Source organism: Dendrobates tinctorius, unplaced genomic scaffold, assembly GCF_039654945.1.
Source record: "Dendrobates tinctorius isolate UK_male_01 unplaced genomic scaffold, ASM3965494v1 ptg000319l, whole genome shotgun sequence".
Classification (NCBI taxonomy): domain Eukaryota; kingdom Metazoa; phylum Chordata; class Amphibia; order Anura; family Dendrobatidae; genus Dendrobates; species Dendrobates tinctorius.
Genome location: NW_027361986.1, coordinates 1,538,387 through 1,555,260, shown reverse-complemented (window position 1 = coordinate 1,555,260; position 16,874 = coordinate 1,538,387). Strand labels below are relative to the sequence as shown.

At 43.1% G+C, this 16,874-nt stretch overlaps 1 protein-coding gene across 3 annotated transcripts in view; it reads left to right on the top strand.

Moving 5' to 3' along the window:
* Positions 1 to 16,874, top strand: part of PPP1R1A (protein phosphatase 1 regulatory inhibitor subunit 1A) — a 282,252-nt gene that overhangs the window by 220,378 nt on the left and 45,000 nt on the right. For all 3 annotated transcript variants that reach the window (XM_073561422.1, XM_073561421.1, XM_073561423.1), the window contains exons 3-4: positions 1,591 to 1,628; positions 14,694 to 14,757. In XM_073561422.1, coding sequence (XP_073417523.1) covers positions 1,591 to 1,628; positions 14,694 to 14,757 — 102 coding nt within the window. The remainder of the gene's footprint in view (positions 1 to 1,590; positions 1,629 to 14,693; positions 14,758 to 16,874) is intronic.

Here is a 16,874-nt window from a genome sequence, read left to right as displayed (position 1 = left end):
AATGTCAGTCTCGCTGGGCTTTATGTTGATTTCAAGCACAAATTATACATCTGGAAACAAGATATATCAAGGTGTATGATTTTATGAGATAAGTTACCCTTTAAACTAGACTTTCTGTGATTCCTCCTAATTAACTGCTTATCTGACCATTAATAAATTTCTTATTATGAACGAAGAGTCATATACAGGAAGGAGTGGGGAGGCGATTATTCCAAAGGTAGAAGGAAAATGTAACCCCTTACAGTATTCAGTATATTTTCATATATATTTGTATATTAATATCCACATTTGCAATTTAGATTTGTCTCGTGTTTCTGAATATAAGACACATGGATCATGTTTAATTAACCTTTAGGCTTGTTTATGAATGTTTTTCTGTTATGCCCAGATATAGAACTATAATAAAATTGCATTATCAGCTGCCAGAAAGATTTCACATAACGTTGCATAAACCGGTCACCAGCCAGTATCTCTATATATCCATATACAAAGTGCTATTAAGTCCACAGAGTGCATGTAAGCAGATCATACAAGCAACCAGATTCTGAGGTGCAAATTGCCTCTTCAGAGAAAAAGAGGACTTGAACTCTATAGCGCCACCTGTTGGTAGTAGCGACCCTAAGGAAAATTTAGGAAAGGCAAACAGGGAATAGTTAAGTTAGAGAGGTAAGGTGATAGGCCAGTCTAAAGAAATATGATTTAGGACATGCTTGCAACTGTGAATACTAGGAACTACTTGAATTGTCCGGGGTAGCGCATTCCAGAGAATTGGCGCAGCATGAAAGAAGTCTGGGATGGGAGTGCAAGGTTCGGATTGTAGACGATGTTAGTCTTAGGTCATTAGCGAAACGGAGAGCAGGGATAGAGTGGTAGACTGAGATGAGAGAGGAGATGTAGGGAGTTGGAGAACTGTTGGGTGAGAGTGATAAGTTTATATTAGACTCTGTAGCAGATGCGCCATCAGTACACATCTGGCACAGTATGGAGGCATCAGTGTAGCAGTTGGGGAACAATATGACCTGACTGCTGCATTCAGTGTATAATTGTATGTCACCAACATGAAGATTGTACTGCAAACCAAATCTGCTCCATATTTTTTCAGCTATTTATTTAGTTATTTATTCTTATATTCCTTCATTTAGCATATCTAATTATCTAGTCACCTGGTGCCACAACTGTGCCCCCTATCCAGGCTATCTCATCTAGTTGCCACCAGTCTCATAGCACAAACCTCAAATTTTGTGGGGTTCCTTTTTCTATATTTGCTGCTATTGCTATACTGCATGTGTTAGCCCATCACAGGCATCCTTAGGCTCCCAGCAAGGTAGTCTTTATACAAGTAGCTTTTTCGTTCTTAGCGGGCACTCTCACACACAGCCTACTTTCTACCAGCGGCCATTTTCTTTCATTTTATTGGGAAGAGCTCTTTTGATTATTCATATAGATTATTTCAGTTTACAAAAATCTCTATCACTTTGTAACGCATAATTTTGAGTATAATATTGCATATTTATGTATGTAACAAACTGCATTGATGAGATGAACATTTTTTATTATACATAATTGCTTCTACATTTCATTTCCCAACAGAAATAGATGAAGATCGGACCCCGAACCCTTTACAAAAGGTAACTGCAAGATAAAAAAAAAAGAATATGATCAGAAAATATTACTGTATCTCATGCTATTATTAGAACAATAATCAAGTTGATTAATCTAAACCTTGCCACCAATTTTAAGGAATATACCGTGGGGGCGTTGCGCAGATCCACCCCTTGTTACGTTTTATCTATAGAATGCAACTCCGCTGCCTCCAATTGTCTGGGTAGTTAGGCAATTGACCAACTAGTGATGGACGAGGCTGCAGCTGCTTCGTTATTGGGGAAATCGCAGTGAATGTATGGTAGATACACCCCTTCCCTCTGTACCAGTCTATCATTGTTAGTATGTCTACTGTAAGTGATATTTGAATTTTCTTTGTAACCCCTTCTCATGTGCAGCACCATTGAATCAATGGTGCTATATAAATAAATAATAATAATTATGTAAGGCTGGTTTCACATTTGCGTTTTTTAGCGCTGGAAAAAAACGCTAACCTGCGCATGCGTTTTTTCCCCTATATTTAACATGGGTGCGCATACCTGCGCGCTTGTAAGCGCATGTATGCGATTTTCATGCACTGCGTTTTTTTGGGGTGTGCGATTGGATTTTCCAGACGCATCATGTTGCATTTTTTGGCCCTGCAAAAAAGCGCATGCGCACATATGCGCACGTTTTGCGCTAAAAATGGCCATTATAGCCTATGGATGCGCATATGTGCGCACTGGCATGCTCATGTAAGCGTTTTTTTGCATATGCGTTTTTTTTTTTTTAACCATGGAATTTAGGGGTTTGAGTTAGAGTTAGGGTTAGTTAAGGGGGTTTAGGGTTAGGGTTAGGGTCAGGGTCAGGGTTAGGGTTGGGTTTTGGGTCAGGGTTAGGGTTTAGTATGGTTTGGTTAAGGGTTAGGGTCAGGGTTAGGGTCAGGATTAGGGTTAAGTATGGTTTTGTTAAGGGTTAGGGTCAGGGTTAGGGTTAGGGTCAGGGTCAGGGTCAGGGTTAGGGTTAGGGTCAGGGTTAGGGTTAGGGTCAGGGTTAGGGTTAAGTATGGTTTTGTTAAGGATTAGGGTCAGGGTTAGGGTCAGGATTAGGGTTAAGTATGGTTTTGTTAAGGGTTAGGGTCAGGGTTAGGGTTAGGGTCAGGGTTAGGGTTAAGTATGGTTTTGTTAAGGATTAGGGTTAGGGTCAGGATTAGGGTTAAGTATGGTTTTGTTAAGGGTTAGGGTCAGGGTTAGGGTTAGGGTCAGGGTTAGGGTTAGGGTCAGGGTTAGGGTTAGGGTCAGGGTCAGGGTTAGGGTTAAGTATGGTTTTGTTAAGGGTTAGGGTCAGGGTTAGGGTCAGGGTTAGGGTTAGGGTCAGGGTTAGGGTTAGGGTTAGTTAGGGTTTAGGGTTAGGGTTAGGGTTAAGTATGATTTGGTTAAGGGTTAGGGTCAGGGTTAGGGTTAGGGTTAGGGTCAGGGTTAGGGTTAGTAAAGTCATGGTTTGGGTAGTGTGAGGGGCCACCTAAAAATGTTGGAAAAAAACGCAAACGCGGTAAAAACGCGCTAAAAACGCATACAAACGCATAAAAACGCTGCGTTTTTTTCATGCATGCTCATAAAAATGCTTGAAAAAAACGCAGCAGTTGTATGCTTATGTATGCGTTTTTTCAATGCGTTTTTTTGCGGGAAAAACGCGCTGCAAAAAAAAGCAAGTGTGAAACTAGCCTAAAATGGGAAAAAAATACGATATATGCAAGTACGTACAATAAAAAGGGATAACGAAAGAGAATTGCTGAACCTAGTAACAGAAATAGCTCAGAACTGCCACAGTGAACTATGTCTTCCAAAAGCTGACAAAGACCCAAACCCAGTTTCTGCTTTTAATTAGCTCTGAGTTACCCCCACACACCTCCCTTTGATGGCGTCATGTGGGGGCCCTTCAGGATTTTTTGAGATCCCCAACCTACAACACATCTTCGCCTCTGAAGGCCCCAGGAGTTAGATATCGACATCATATTTTCTATGGTGATTTTACCTTTACTTATAAACTAATTATGATCTAGTTTGCATAATCTATCAAACCAATATTAAATTGTAGGGTTTCTAGTGGCCCTACGGTGATGTGAGTGACTCCTTAGCTACAATGCTGAAAATATACATCCTAAAATTATCAGATCGATGCAAACTCCAATATTCCTATGAGAACACTGAAACCAGTGGGTCTGTGACAGACTCTTTCATGAAGAAGGAAGCTCATCATGGGAAACACAAATCTCTTTCTTGGAACAAAGGAAGAATCTGCAGTTCTCCACCTATGCATAAATAAATCGCAATCAGACTGTCTTTTTCCCAGCAGATATCCTATTTTAATCACCTGGATACTGCCTCAAAGGAGATTTTAATTCATTTTCGTCTCCCCAACTATAACTCGTTTCCTCTCTTCCCAGTATGTTCAATGTGAGGTCTACTTCAAAGAGTTTGACATGTAATCTCTTCCAGATGTTTTATGTGAAAGTGACATCGAGAGATATCTCATGGGTTGAAATTTTTTCTCTATGACAAGTTTCATGATGTAATATATAATGTAACACTGGACAACTAAGTTGTCTTTTCTCAGAATTTGTTTCTATACATGGCACTTACTTTAAAAAAAGAACAGAACAAAAGTTAAACTTTGATTGATAAAACAACCAATAGGAATCCAATCTGGGAGAGCAGGAGATGCAGTTGAACTTAGGCCTGGAGCTCAGGGGGTCCAACAGGTTCTTTGGGTTCATACGATGAGACCAATACTATTAAAGCCCCGTGATAGTTCAGGGCCCTGCTGCACATTTTGCATTGCATTGGCACAAACAGTTATGCTATTGTTTAGCACTTTGTGCTGATTAATTTCTAATATATCTTAAGAGTAGGGAGAGCATCATTTTTCTCATTCAGAACTCTGAATTATAAACATTTGAAGGGAATATGTCAACAGAGCCCCTAATTCCAATGATGTATCACTTACTGGACTGCCTGTTTGATCATTATGAAATTATTACTAAAAGACTAATAAACCTGGTGCCATGTAGTCCTCCATATGCATGAACTCCATATAATCCTGCTCTCACCATTGATTACAAGATTTCTGTCTATGCACCGTGTACACATAAAGCTACCTGTCAGTGGTTTGGATGGGGTTATGCAGAGCTGGATAAAACAATGATTTTATCAAGACTATAGCAAGTAGCCCAGTAAGTGATACAATGCTGAAATGAGGGTCTCTACATCATGGTCCTCTCAGATGGGGTAGAAACAAATCTGGTGACAGATTTTCTTTAAAAGATGACATTCACCAGCCACCATCCATGGGTGTTCACTGTAAAAATCATAAAGTGTATAGTAAGCCTGTAAGATTGCTACATAACAACCCATAATATATTCATTATGTGCAAGATATCACTATAACTCATTGTGAGATTCTGATCCCCTGCCGTTGACATGCTGTTTCATTCCGAATGTCATTTTTAAAAGCCTTTCTCTCTCCCTTGGAGCAACGGCTTTTGAGTTCTACCCATCTAACCAGTCTCTGGATCTTCTGTAAGATAAATTATCTAAAATAGCAGGTGATAACTTGATATCACAGCATGTAGACGAGGCTCTCACCTGCTGACTTCTCGGCATGGAAAGCCTACTGTGATTAGTATGGTTTACCAGATAAAATGACAATTTACTGATTTATGAGATTATAAAAACTAGAATTTAATATTATTCTTTCTATACTAAATTTAAAAAAGATTCAGCATTATGCTTTTTTATCAGTTTGAATGATCCCTCAGGTTTCTCTCGATGGTTATGAATGAAATAGTCGTCAGATCGAAATTTGTAAGTCTGAAGAAAGTTTGATTAACTGAGTGGTCCCAAACAAATATTAATTTTCATCCTAAATGTCTTATATTATTAAAATAAATAGAGAGAATTTTTTTTTCAAATATAGTTTATTAAAAAGTTCTTACCCTTCCCTCTGTCTGACTATTTTATTATTTTTAATCTACTTCCATTTTAATGATGTGTCATTTGAAAATCCCCAGTGCATGTTGTAATACTCAAACGAGACGTCATCAGGGTTCAGTGGCTGTGGTTACTATCACAGCCTGTCCCCACCCTGAAATGAAGCATCATCAGTTACATCCGTTTCAGGGGCTGGGCTAGTCACTGCTCTACTGAGCGTTCGTCAGTTGTCAATTCCGAGGTATGCTCAGTACGAGCTCCTTTCTTACTATGCACTATTCTTCTTAGTGCACAGTGACAGTGCGCTCACTCACCGGCTCCATTTAGAAGTGATGAGCCGACAACAGAGTGTCCCCGAATCAGACATAATTTTCGGGCACGAGGCTGCTCTCTGCTTCCTCAATTATTGTCTTACAATGCACACTGAAAGTGTGCTCTCTCTTGCTGGCTTGTCACTGTTAATTAGAGTTGGGGAAGGAGCGCACTGTTACTGTGCAATGAGAAGAAGAGTGCACAGTAAAAAGAGAGCTCATACTGAGCATATATGCTGGAAATGATAACCAACACATGTTCAGTACAGCATGGACCAGTCAGGCACTATGATACGGACGCCACTGATGACGCTTCATTTCAGTATGGTCAAAACGAGTTTAATTAAAAAGTCCCTATCCTTCCCTCTCTATAATGTAGCTGCATAATTTTATTTATTTTCTCTATTTCTGTTTTTATGCCCCCTGATGACGACTCGTTTGACTATCCCAGCAAGCACTGTGATTCTCAAACGAATCATAAAAACGGAAATAGAGAAAATAAATAAAATAAAGCAGTTAAATTATAGAGAGGGAAGGATAGGGACTTTTTAATTAAACAATATTAGAAAACTATTATATTATTAAAATATAGACATTTAGGATGAAAATCAATATTAGTTTCAGACCACCCCTTTAGGCTGGTCATGCACTTCATGAAGATCTTGGCCAACTATTCATTTTGTCGATATCTACTTCTCCTGACCTCCCAATAAAAAATGTATGTGTGGCCGGATGAGAGTGCTTGTATTTTCAATGCCAAGTGAAAATAAACCATTGGTTTGGGCTATCTCACTTTTGTCTTCAGGCTCAGATACTAAAACCCTTTATGATATTGAACGATTCATAACAGATTAAAATAAAAATCTATAATATGAGTTATATTTCTCATGTGGCCAGTGCCCATCTGCTGCGGTAGCCAGTCAGTTATTCAATATTCCATGCACCTTCATAAATAGGGGCGAAAAATCAGAGTCCAGATGTACAGAATAGACACAGGAGTTTAGCTAATGACTACAAGAGATGGTAAAAACAATTATATTACACATTTGTATGCATCACATACAGAATAAAATTCAATAATGTGCATCCAAATGTTAACACAATGATATGCAATAATTTGATAAACACTTTGATGCTACTCTGTATTTATTTCCGCCAAGGTCTTTGCAGCACTGCATGCGGATTTTAAAGAACGGATCTGCCCCAAATTTACATTGAAATACTTGGAAAGTTCTTTAAAACTTACAAAAGGAAAACGATATATGAGCAAACAGTAAGCACTTAGGGGACGACTCATCAAAGCTTTTACATCAGGAAACTGGTGTAAAATGTTGCAAAACATTTATGCAACACAAAGTTTTGCAAACATTCTATGACTTTCGGCATTTTCACACCAGTCTACAACAGCTCCACCGAAACGGGGCGAAGCTGTGCAAGAGGCTAGATGGGGTGTGGCTTATGTCTGCCCTGCAAACTTTCCAGCACATTTTAATACCAGAAATGCTAATCCAGTTTATAAATGGGGTAGCCTTTCTAGTGTGCTGCATGAAGGCGGATGCAGAATTCATTACTGTAAGTGGATGCGCACCTTAATGAATTTGGTGCATCGTACTCCATTACATGCAAGTTTTAATGAAGAGGCAAATAGGAGTCTAATTCATCAAATTAATCAAGATATACTTGACACTAGATGAATTCGGTGCATGCACCAGGTCAGAAATTTTACTCCAGTGAGAGACTAGAGTAACATTTCTGGTGTAAGAAACGCCAACACATTTTCCGAATTTGATGGCTGAGCAAAGCCACCATGCCCCATCCCACCCTCATTTCTTCACCTGATCAATTTGACATCTTTGCTTCAAACACCAAAAGTTGCAACATTTTTGCACAACTTTGAATTGCACAAAACTCAAATCACTTTACTGCAGTTTTCTGGCATAGACACTTTGATGTATCAGCTCTTTAAGGTTTTTTTTAGTTGTTTTTCTCTTAATACGGCTGCTTTTAAAAATAGCTGAACACTTAGATCCTGATTGCTTATTTGCGTTGTTTCTAGATCATTTTTCTTTTTTAATCTTGTGTTATTTGTGATGCACGAGATTCCTGAATTTTACACAAAATCAGTAATGTTCTTTGTTTTTGCCTTTAGCCCTTTTTGCACCCAAATGCAAGTCTTACATAAAATTACTGCAGGGTGGAATTGTAGTACATTTGCACAAATATTTAGCAATAGCAACTTTACAAACGATCACAATCCATGAATCACTCAAAAACATTTGGAAATCTCAAACCTACAATGGCAAACATAAAAAAGCAGGTGAACACATATAAATTAGACTTTAAATAAGACGCAAAGTAAAAGAATAATGCAGAAATGTGTAACTGGCAAAAAACAGCAAGAATTAGACAAAAATTGTCCATTTTTTTAAAGTTTTTTTCATCATGTTCACTAAATGCTAAAATTGTCCTGCCTTTATGATTCTCCAGGTCCTTAGATTTGGCAGATACCATACAAGTATAGGTTCTTTTTTATTTAAGTGGTGAGAAGAAGAAACTAAATTTGTAAAATTAATGTCTACATTTTTCGTGATCTGGGGCTGGGTGAGGGATTATTTTTTGCGCACCGAGCTAACGTTTTTATTAATACCATTTTGGGGGTAGATAAGATGTTTTGATTGCTTGTTCTTAAATTTTATTGAAATGTTGCAGCAACCCAAAAATTGTAATTCTGAAGTTTTTATTTTTTTTCCCTTTAGGCCGTTTACCAATCAGATTAATTTAGTTTACCGTATATACTCGTGTATAAGCCAAGTTTTTCAGCACATTTTTTTGTGCTGAAAATGCCCCCCTTGGTTTATACATGAGTCATTGTCCCAGAAAGACGTTGGGGAAGGGGGAGCAGCGGGTCACACAGGTAGGAGCCAGTGGCTGCGACTAAAGCCTGTGCCCGCTGCTAAAGAGAAATAAATATTCACTGCACTGACAATGAATATTCATAGAGTGCACAGCCACAGCCACTGGCTTCCAGCAGGGGCCGGACTATCATGGGTGCCCACTTATTAAGGTAATGAATATTCACCTCTCTCCACTCCCATAGGTGTGGAGTGAATATTCATTACTTTAATGAGTGGGGACTCATGATCGCTCGGTCACAGGAGCTGCTGGCACCGAAACGAGATGCAGCAAGGGCACGCAGGGAAGATAAGTAGGATGTGTTTTTTTGTTTAGTTTTTTTGCATATATACATGGCTCCCCATCTCTGTTCTTATAAGGATAGGGGATAAGTAGCCATGCATACAAGAGTAGGGAGGTGGACCGGACCACGGGTACCTGTACGCTTGGTCCGGAACTTGGGAGGCTGCATCCTCTGTCCCCAGGAGGAAGGATTAGCGAGGCGGAGCTTCACCTGCAGTCTGAGGGAAGCTTGTGGAAGACTGAGCTTCCTGCTGTGACAGAAGGGCAGGGGGAAGCTGAAAAGAGCACTCAGCGTCAGCAGGATAAAATGGAAAAGGGCACGAAGCTGTGGGGCTTGGCGCCAGGACACAGGAGTGCAGTGGCCTGCGCTGAGAGCAGCCAGGAGAACGGTGAGCGACATGCCCTGCCTTTCCCCCCAAGAGAGTTCCGGTGTGGCAACAGGCAAGAAAGAGGGACTACGGTTGTCAGCAGAGATAGTCTTGCGGAGCCAAGTCGTGCAGAGCAGAGTCTTGCGGAGCCTAACCGCGCAGAACAGAGACTTCCTGAGCCGTATACCCAGAATGGAGCCAACCCATGTGTTGCAGTGGACATAGTGAGTAGTGCTTCAGCCAGGAGTAACAACGCCAGAAAGTCCAGTGCCGCCCACCGCCAACAGCAGGGACCCGGGGGAGTGGGGCCTACGGTGTGTACCTAGTGACCGCCAGAGCGTACCGGGGCCGTGCACGACATGACCATGAGTACTGCAGACATGCAGCCCGGGAGGGACCACTCAGAGTCCTGACACCCTCATCCCTGATGTGGACCCACAATAGTTGTTCTCACCCTTTGTGACCTGACTGTGCCAGTTAGATCAGACTTTCCAGAGCCACATTTGGCTCGCGCAGTTCTTTGGCCCATCCCTTTAATTAGTCATGAAAATATATATGGACAAGGGGCAGTGGAAGGTGCTGGAGACCGACCACTGTCACCAGAAGACTGACCAACGTGTACAGCAACCTCAAGGAGGAGTCGTAGCGCCTGCCATTGTCAGCGCTATTGAGTACACAGCAGAAGCTGCAGAGTCAGGACTATCTGATGTACCTTTTCCACAAATTGTCATGTATTTTTACTGTTATTATTGTGCTATGCCTTTAATAGCGTTTAACTCTTTTATCTCCCTGCGTGGAGTAATATCCCCTGTAAATAAACCTGTTAACCCTTGCTCTGCCTCCTGCGCGTTGCTGCATCCCGCATTCCTGCTAGAATCTTACACTTGGTGTGGTCGGCAGGTTGCAACCTATGGACACAAAGGTGGCAGATCAAGTGGCTGGGGCAGCTCCAAGGGCAAGTATACCGCTGGGGACCATTTTGAGTAATCTCCCCAAGTTCACAGGGAGCAATGTTCGGTTATGGAGCTGGATTGAGCGGATCAGGGGGATGATGAGGATGTACCCCATGACTCCTGTGTTAGAGGCGGAGGTTGCCATGATGGCCCTGGACGGAGAGGTGAGGAATTCCGTCATGCTGCAACCCCCCCAAGTGCGAGACACCTTTGACAAGATACTGAACATACTTGAGGAGTCCCATGGAGATCCCACTGATGTAGGGGAACAGAGGAAGCGTTTCTTTAGCCGCATTCAAAGAGAGGGGGAGACTGTGACACAGTACATGAACGCGCTACAGGAGTTACACACCGCGATTCTGAGGAAAGACGGCGTAGGCATAGTGTTAGGTGTCAGATTCCTGCGGCTACACAGCAGGAGTCCAGAGCCTCACATTTTGCGGTCTCCCATCTATCGACCGCAGTGGAGATTGCTCAGCAATCCCAACGTCACAGACGCTCTGCCCAGACCTGCTCTATGGGTCTGGCTGTTGCTGCCACCTTTGGGTCAGCAATAGCAATGCAGACTGCTCAGCAGCAAATCGCTACAGAGGCTAAGTCCCTCCACTGCTCTGCTGAGCATGCTCACGAGACGATCTCCTATTGGAGTTCGGGTGTCACGTGCTCAGGTCCTTCTCCTGTTCTCATTGGTCCATCTCAGAGATCTCTGGAAGGTCCCGCACGACTACAAAAGGTCCGCATGGCCACTCAGCCATGCGCTAGTATAGGCTATTCTTGCTAGATGTGTGAATGGTGATGGATGTATGATTCTGGTGACTGACTCATTAAGATTCCCCTCCCTCTGATATTACGCATGTGGATAGGGAACTATAGTTAGAGTCCGCGCCAGTCAGTGGCAAGCCTTAGGCCACTGTGCACACCGCACCTCTACACTAGCGTCCGCTGGTGTCACGCCTCTCAAGGCACCATCGCTTAGCGGCTGTGTCTGCCGCCGCGCTGCATGTAGCAGCACTTACCGGCGTCCGCAGCAGCGACGCCGCACGCACGGTGGGTCTAGATGGACACCGTCCCCTGTCTTGGAACCGTGTCCTGTGACCAGATACCGTGCGTGCAATTTCACTGAGTCCGGTGAAGTCTAACTTGCTCATTGCATACTTGTATGTTTTTGTTACAGCCCCTCTGTGAGTTTAACAGAGTCCACTCTGTGCTCATCGGGTGACGTTGAACCCGAGTGCATTATACCGCCATATAGCGCGCATCTGCCATTGTTTAGCAGCGGGTTTAACACCTACTGCACGGTGGAACCCGAGCGGCGAACACACTTTATTATTTTACTTATTTAGTGCGTTCCGCCGTTCCTAACACATAGGACCCCCCGACACCGTGCTGCAAGACCAGTTAGTGACGGGTCTGAGAGATGTGCTGCTGTGGTGGGCGTTGCGCGAGCGCCTGCGAGCTAACCCGCACATGACTTTTTCAGGAGTTGGGGCAGAGGTGCGTATAGGCAAGCGGGAACAGGGAATTGTGGCCTCGATAGGGATGGTCCAGTGTTCCGGAGTACCCAGCCCGAACGAGGAAGAGCCCATGTGGACCCGAGAATTACGGCAGGGAATACGAAAAGTGTGGGAAAAATTCGAAAAGCTGGAGGAGTTTCTTATGGCTGTCTTGGAGTCCCGTGTTATACCCCAAGGTGACTCGCAGCAAAACCCTAAGGAAGTCAGATAAGAGGTGCAGAGTATCAGAAGTACCTCAGCCGTTGACCCAAGATTTATTCTTAGTTTGCGGGGTAAATAGCAAAGGTCAATGAGACATGCTTCCTACCGAGGTCGACGATCCAAACCAAAGCGCCCACCAGGCCGGCGCCGGATCGAGTGTTGGACGTGTGGAAGAGTGGGACACCTGTCCAGAAATTGCCCCATGCGAGACAGATGACGGGGAAAGTTTGCTCATTCCTCTGAAGGCTCAGCTAATTGGAGAGAGTATCGTCCTTGGAGAGAGTGGTACAGCAGGAAGAGGAGAGTTCCATCCAGAGCCAGATGAAGCCACGACATCCAACACCAGGGAGAGGTGGAGAAAGTGTCCACTGACTATGATGAGACAACTGCATTGGTTAGACGTGTGGAGGTGAGTTTGGTAGAGCTCCCACTTGGGTCCAAAGGTTCCGTCTGTGAGCTTCAGCCTGAAGGGAGGAAAGGGACGTACCCCCGTGATGACCATTGACATATTTCGCGACCACAAGGTCCTGAAGAAGGGGAGACAGCGCCAGAAGATCTGGTGACACTCGTTCCTGAGGTTCCCGATGGTGAAGAGGAAGAACCACTTGCTCCATTCTCTGAAGTGGAAAGTTTGTTGCCTGCCAGCCCACAAGATCCTGACTGGATGAAAGATGAAGCTTCTGTGTGAGACAACGAGTGAGGCTAAGGCTGCTGCTGCTGAGGAGTCAGAGGACAAGACTGAAGACAAACCCAAAGACATTGAAAACGGTGGCGCTGCAACTAAACCTGAGGAAACTGCAACAACTGCTGAGGAGAAGGATGGCTGCGAAGAAGAGTTGCCAGTACTAAGTCCCCAGACTGAGGAGTCTGAGCAAGAAGTCCCTAAGGTTTCCGATGAAGACAAGGAAAGGGACGAACCGTCTGCTCAGACGTCTGTTGACAGTAAAACCAAGAAAAGGAAAAAGAAGAATAAAGGTGTACAAGTGACTGATATTGCACAGATATCGGAAGAATCCCCATTCCCTACCACTTTGAGGTGGAGTGACCACTACAAGCCTTACTGGGAGAAGATGGAGCCAGAGAGGCAGGAGGAGTTGCGAAAATGGTGGGCAGCTGTCGGCCCTCAGAAGAGCATTGTGGAGTACGACGAAGCCTCGTCTGTGGAATGGCGAGTTAAAAGAGAGGGGGAATGTTGTGGGGAGGTGGACCAAACCACGGGTACCTGTACGCTTGGTCCTAAACTTGAGAGGTTGCATCCTCTGTCCCCAGGAGGAAGGATTAGGGAGGCAGAGCTTCCCCTGCAGTCTGGGGGAAGCTTGAAGAAGACGGAGCACTTGAGGTCATGGCTGTCTGCTTAGTCCTCGATTTTGTTAGCCTTCTCTCTGAACCAACTGTCCTGCATCTTATGTAGCTTTATCTGTACCTTTCTTTTCATGCTGGTACAGGCATCCTTCTTGGCTAGCGACGTGGGGTCGTTTTAATGCGCTTTGTACTGCTGATGTTTCTCTTCTAGCAGTTCCTTTATTTCTTTGTCATTTTCGTCGAGCCGGTCTTGGTTACTTCTGCTGGGCAGTATTGTAAATAGCATGTTAAAGGTTCGTACACTGATATGCAACACTGGTCTCATCTGACTGTGGTGTATTTGACAGTCTGCCATCAAGGTTATTGGCAAATTCTTCTGCAACGCTTCTGCTTTTCAGCTAGGAGACATTCAGCCTCTTTGTAGTCTTCTGCCCTTGGGGGTCTCCTCAACAGCAGAGTGCTAAGCCTGCACTTAGACACAATGAGGCAGTGGTCAGTCCAGCAATCGGCACTACAAATGGCTCGTTATTCTAAAGTCCATCATATCCCTCTTCTTTTCAATGACAAAGTCAATGAGATACCAGTGCCTCCAGTGTGGTGTATCCACAATGTGTTCTTGCAAGTGGGTACATGGCTCACATCCTGAAAAGCACAACTCTCAAGTTCGGCAAAAATATTGAGACTTATTAAGATGTTTTATGCGAAAGTCCTGGATTACGCATATTAATGAATTGGGCCTTAGAGGCCATAGCTTTCTTTTGCACAAAAAAATACATTTTTGGTAAATATTACTCATTTTATTACAGTGGTTAGTTGGAATCTCTTAAGTGATTTTATTGGAAATCTAATAAACATAAGTTTGCTGAAATGACAGTGACCATATGGAAGAGTGTACTGAACTTAAAAAAAAGGATTGATTAAAAAAAAAAGTGTTTATTTCTGGAGATCCTTTTATGAAATTGGATTACTAAGCCTTCAATGAATTGTATTTCAGTTAAAGAAACATCTCTTGCATTCACATTTCTATATTCATCATCACAAGTTTTTTTTGCATAAAGAATACCTTGTGTTTAAGTATCAGTTCAATAGAAGCCAGGAGAAAGGGAGATTAAATCCTGGTGTGAAAAAAGTAGATCTGTGTCCCTATTGTCCCTATTGATTAATATACTTCTTAACAATAACAATTGCATCCATCCAGGTAAAGACATAATGATTGATTTGTACACCATTCAGAATGTCAAAATGATATCTGACAACATGCCTCTTTGTCTCTTTACAGTCTACTTTATCTATGTCCCCACATCTGAGGAAAAAAGTGTCACGCACAACACCCACCATGAAAGGTACCAAATGACTGATGAAGACTTGTATGTGTCCATGTATTTTGCATTTATGTGTTCTATTGTCATCTTTTTTCTGCTGAGAAATTAAAAACCACTTATAATACAAAGGAAAACAACAATGCAATTTGTTAACTTTGATGAATAGAGTCACAAGATCCAAAGAGTATGCCAAATGACTACTAACCTTTTGTGTAATGCCAGTGGAAAGACTGTTGCCACATCTCCACAAGAGTCAACTACGGCGATATCTGCTTCAGTCGTCAGGTGCCACCATATTCAGTCTGCAGGTGGATCTTGTGATAGGAGAGATGTCGGATTCAGAAGCTCTGGACGGCACAGGTTCTGTCCAGCCACTAATATCCATGTGGCTGGGTCCTACAGTGTTGTCCAGTCTGACAATATTGGTGTGTATGTTGTCCAGCTGATGTTAGTAGCGCCTGCTTCAGCCAATTGGAAAGCACCGCACTCTACCAAAGTTTCCAGTTTATTGCTGAAAGCTGCCAGATATAGCTTTGTGCTTCACTGGCTAAGGTCAGTGGTTTCTGCTCTTGATTAGTATTTGTTTTTCCTATTTTGACCTCGGCTTGTTTATGTTCTTGTTTATTGACGTTTCACCTGCCTGACGATTTATACCTTTTCTGCCCTCTTGGTTTTGACCTGGCTACATGACAATTCTTCTTGCCAACTTGCTCCACTTAACAGCAGCTGACTCTTTGGCCCTTGCCGAGGGGCCCTGTGTAAGTCCAGATCTCACGATAGGGGTTAAAGGGTGAAGGCCAGGGTGACCCAAAGGCTCTGGGAAAAGGAATAGCTTGCAAAAGGCTTGTTCATGGTAGCATTAGCAGCCTCACATGACGTGATGCCTACGCAGTAGCGGACGCCGACAGAAAAGGGCCAATGTACAAGAACCTCATGCATGGACCATTGGCCGGCCAAGGTTTCTACCTATGACAGAAGCTGCTTGCTACTTTGGAGGTGGAAGTGGACCCCCTGACCTCTGGAGCCTCTGTGCAGCTGCTCAGGGTGCACCAATGATATGTCCGCCCCTACGACTATGCCTCCAATTCTGAAGGCATATTTTAAGTAAGTTTTAAGCTTCCGATAACAATAGGCTGGCTTTTAACAATGTGCTGGGTGACAGAAAGTGTGATATGTAATTAGAAGTAATTATTTCCAGAAGCTGCATTTTCTATAGCAGCTATTTCATTCAATGTCTTGAGCACAGCTGATACCAAAGTCAGGGTAACCTAGGATTTTTATTTTCAGTATTGAAAAAAACACGTAGGGCTGATGAGTGAAAAGAAAATTAAAGTATAATGATTAAGGTTTTTTTCATAGAACTTGCTAAAATCATTAGCTGACGAATGATAATGCATTTGTGTAAATTGAGTTCCTGGAAGTATTCGAGTGTTCAGTGCTCTCATTTGCTCTCACAATGGGAAATTATAACATTCATGAAAATGTTTCAACCAAATTTCCCAATGATATTGGATATAAATAGTGTAAAAATCAGTAGAAAGAGTAATATCTCGAAGCAGGCCACATCATTCCTTACAAGTCTGCCCTTAAGGGACATTTACACGGCAAAATAGTCGTGAACATCCGTTGTTAAAATGCATATTTCAAAAAAACTCATACCACAAGATATGGCATTCCCAAAACCCTGTCTGATGACAAATGCAAATATAGCAGGATGCAGCAGGCCTCCATTTATAAAGGCAAGGGGCAGCTCAGGTGCAAACTACTGATAAAAACAACCACTCAACGCCCACCATGGAACGGTTGGCTGCCTAGCAGAAAAAAATGAACATAGATAAGGCTTGCATAGGACGTCAGTCACACATATAAAGGCCCCGTCACACACAGCGATCTCGCTAGCGAGATCGCTGATTTTGTGACACATTAGCGATCTCGCCAGCGAGATTGCTGTGTGTGACGGGGATCAGCGAACAGCCCCCCTGCCGGTTATCGCTGATTGTGCAGCATCGGCCAGGGCTGTTTTTCGATCGCTGGTCTCCCGCTGGCCAGCGCACATCGCTGTGTGTGGCAGCGAGAGACCAGCGATCAGCGACGCTGGATGCTGGTTTCTAATGTAAACATCGGGTATCCAGGAGCCG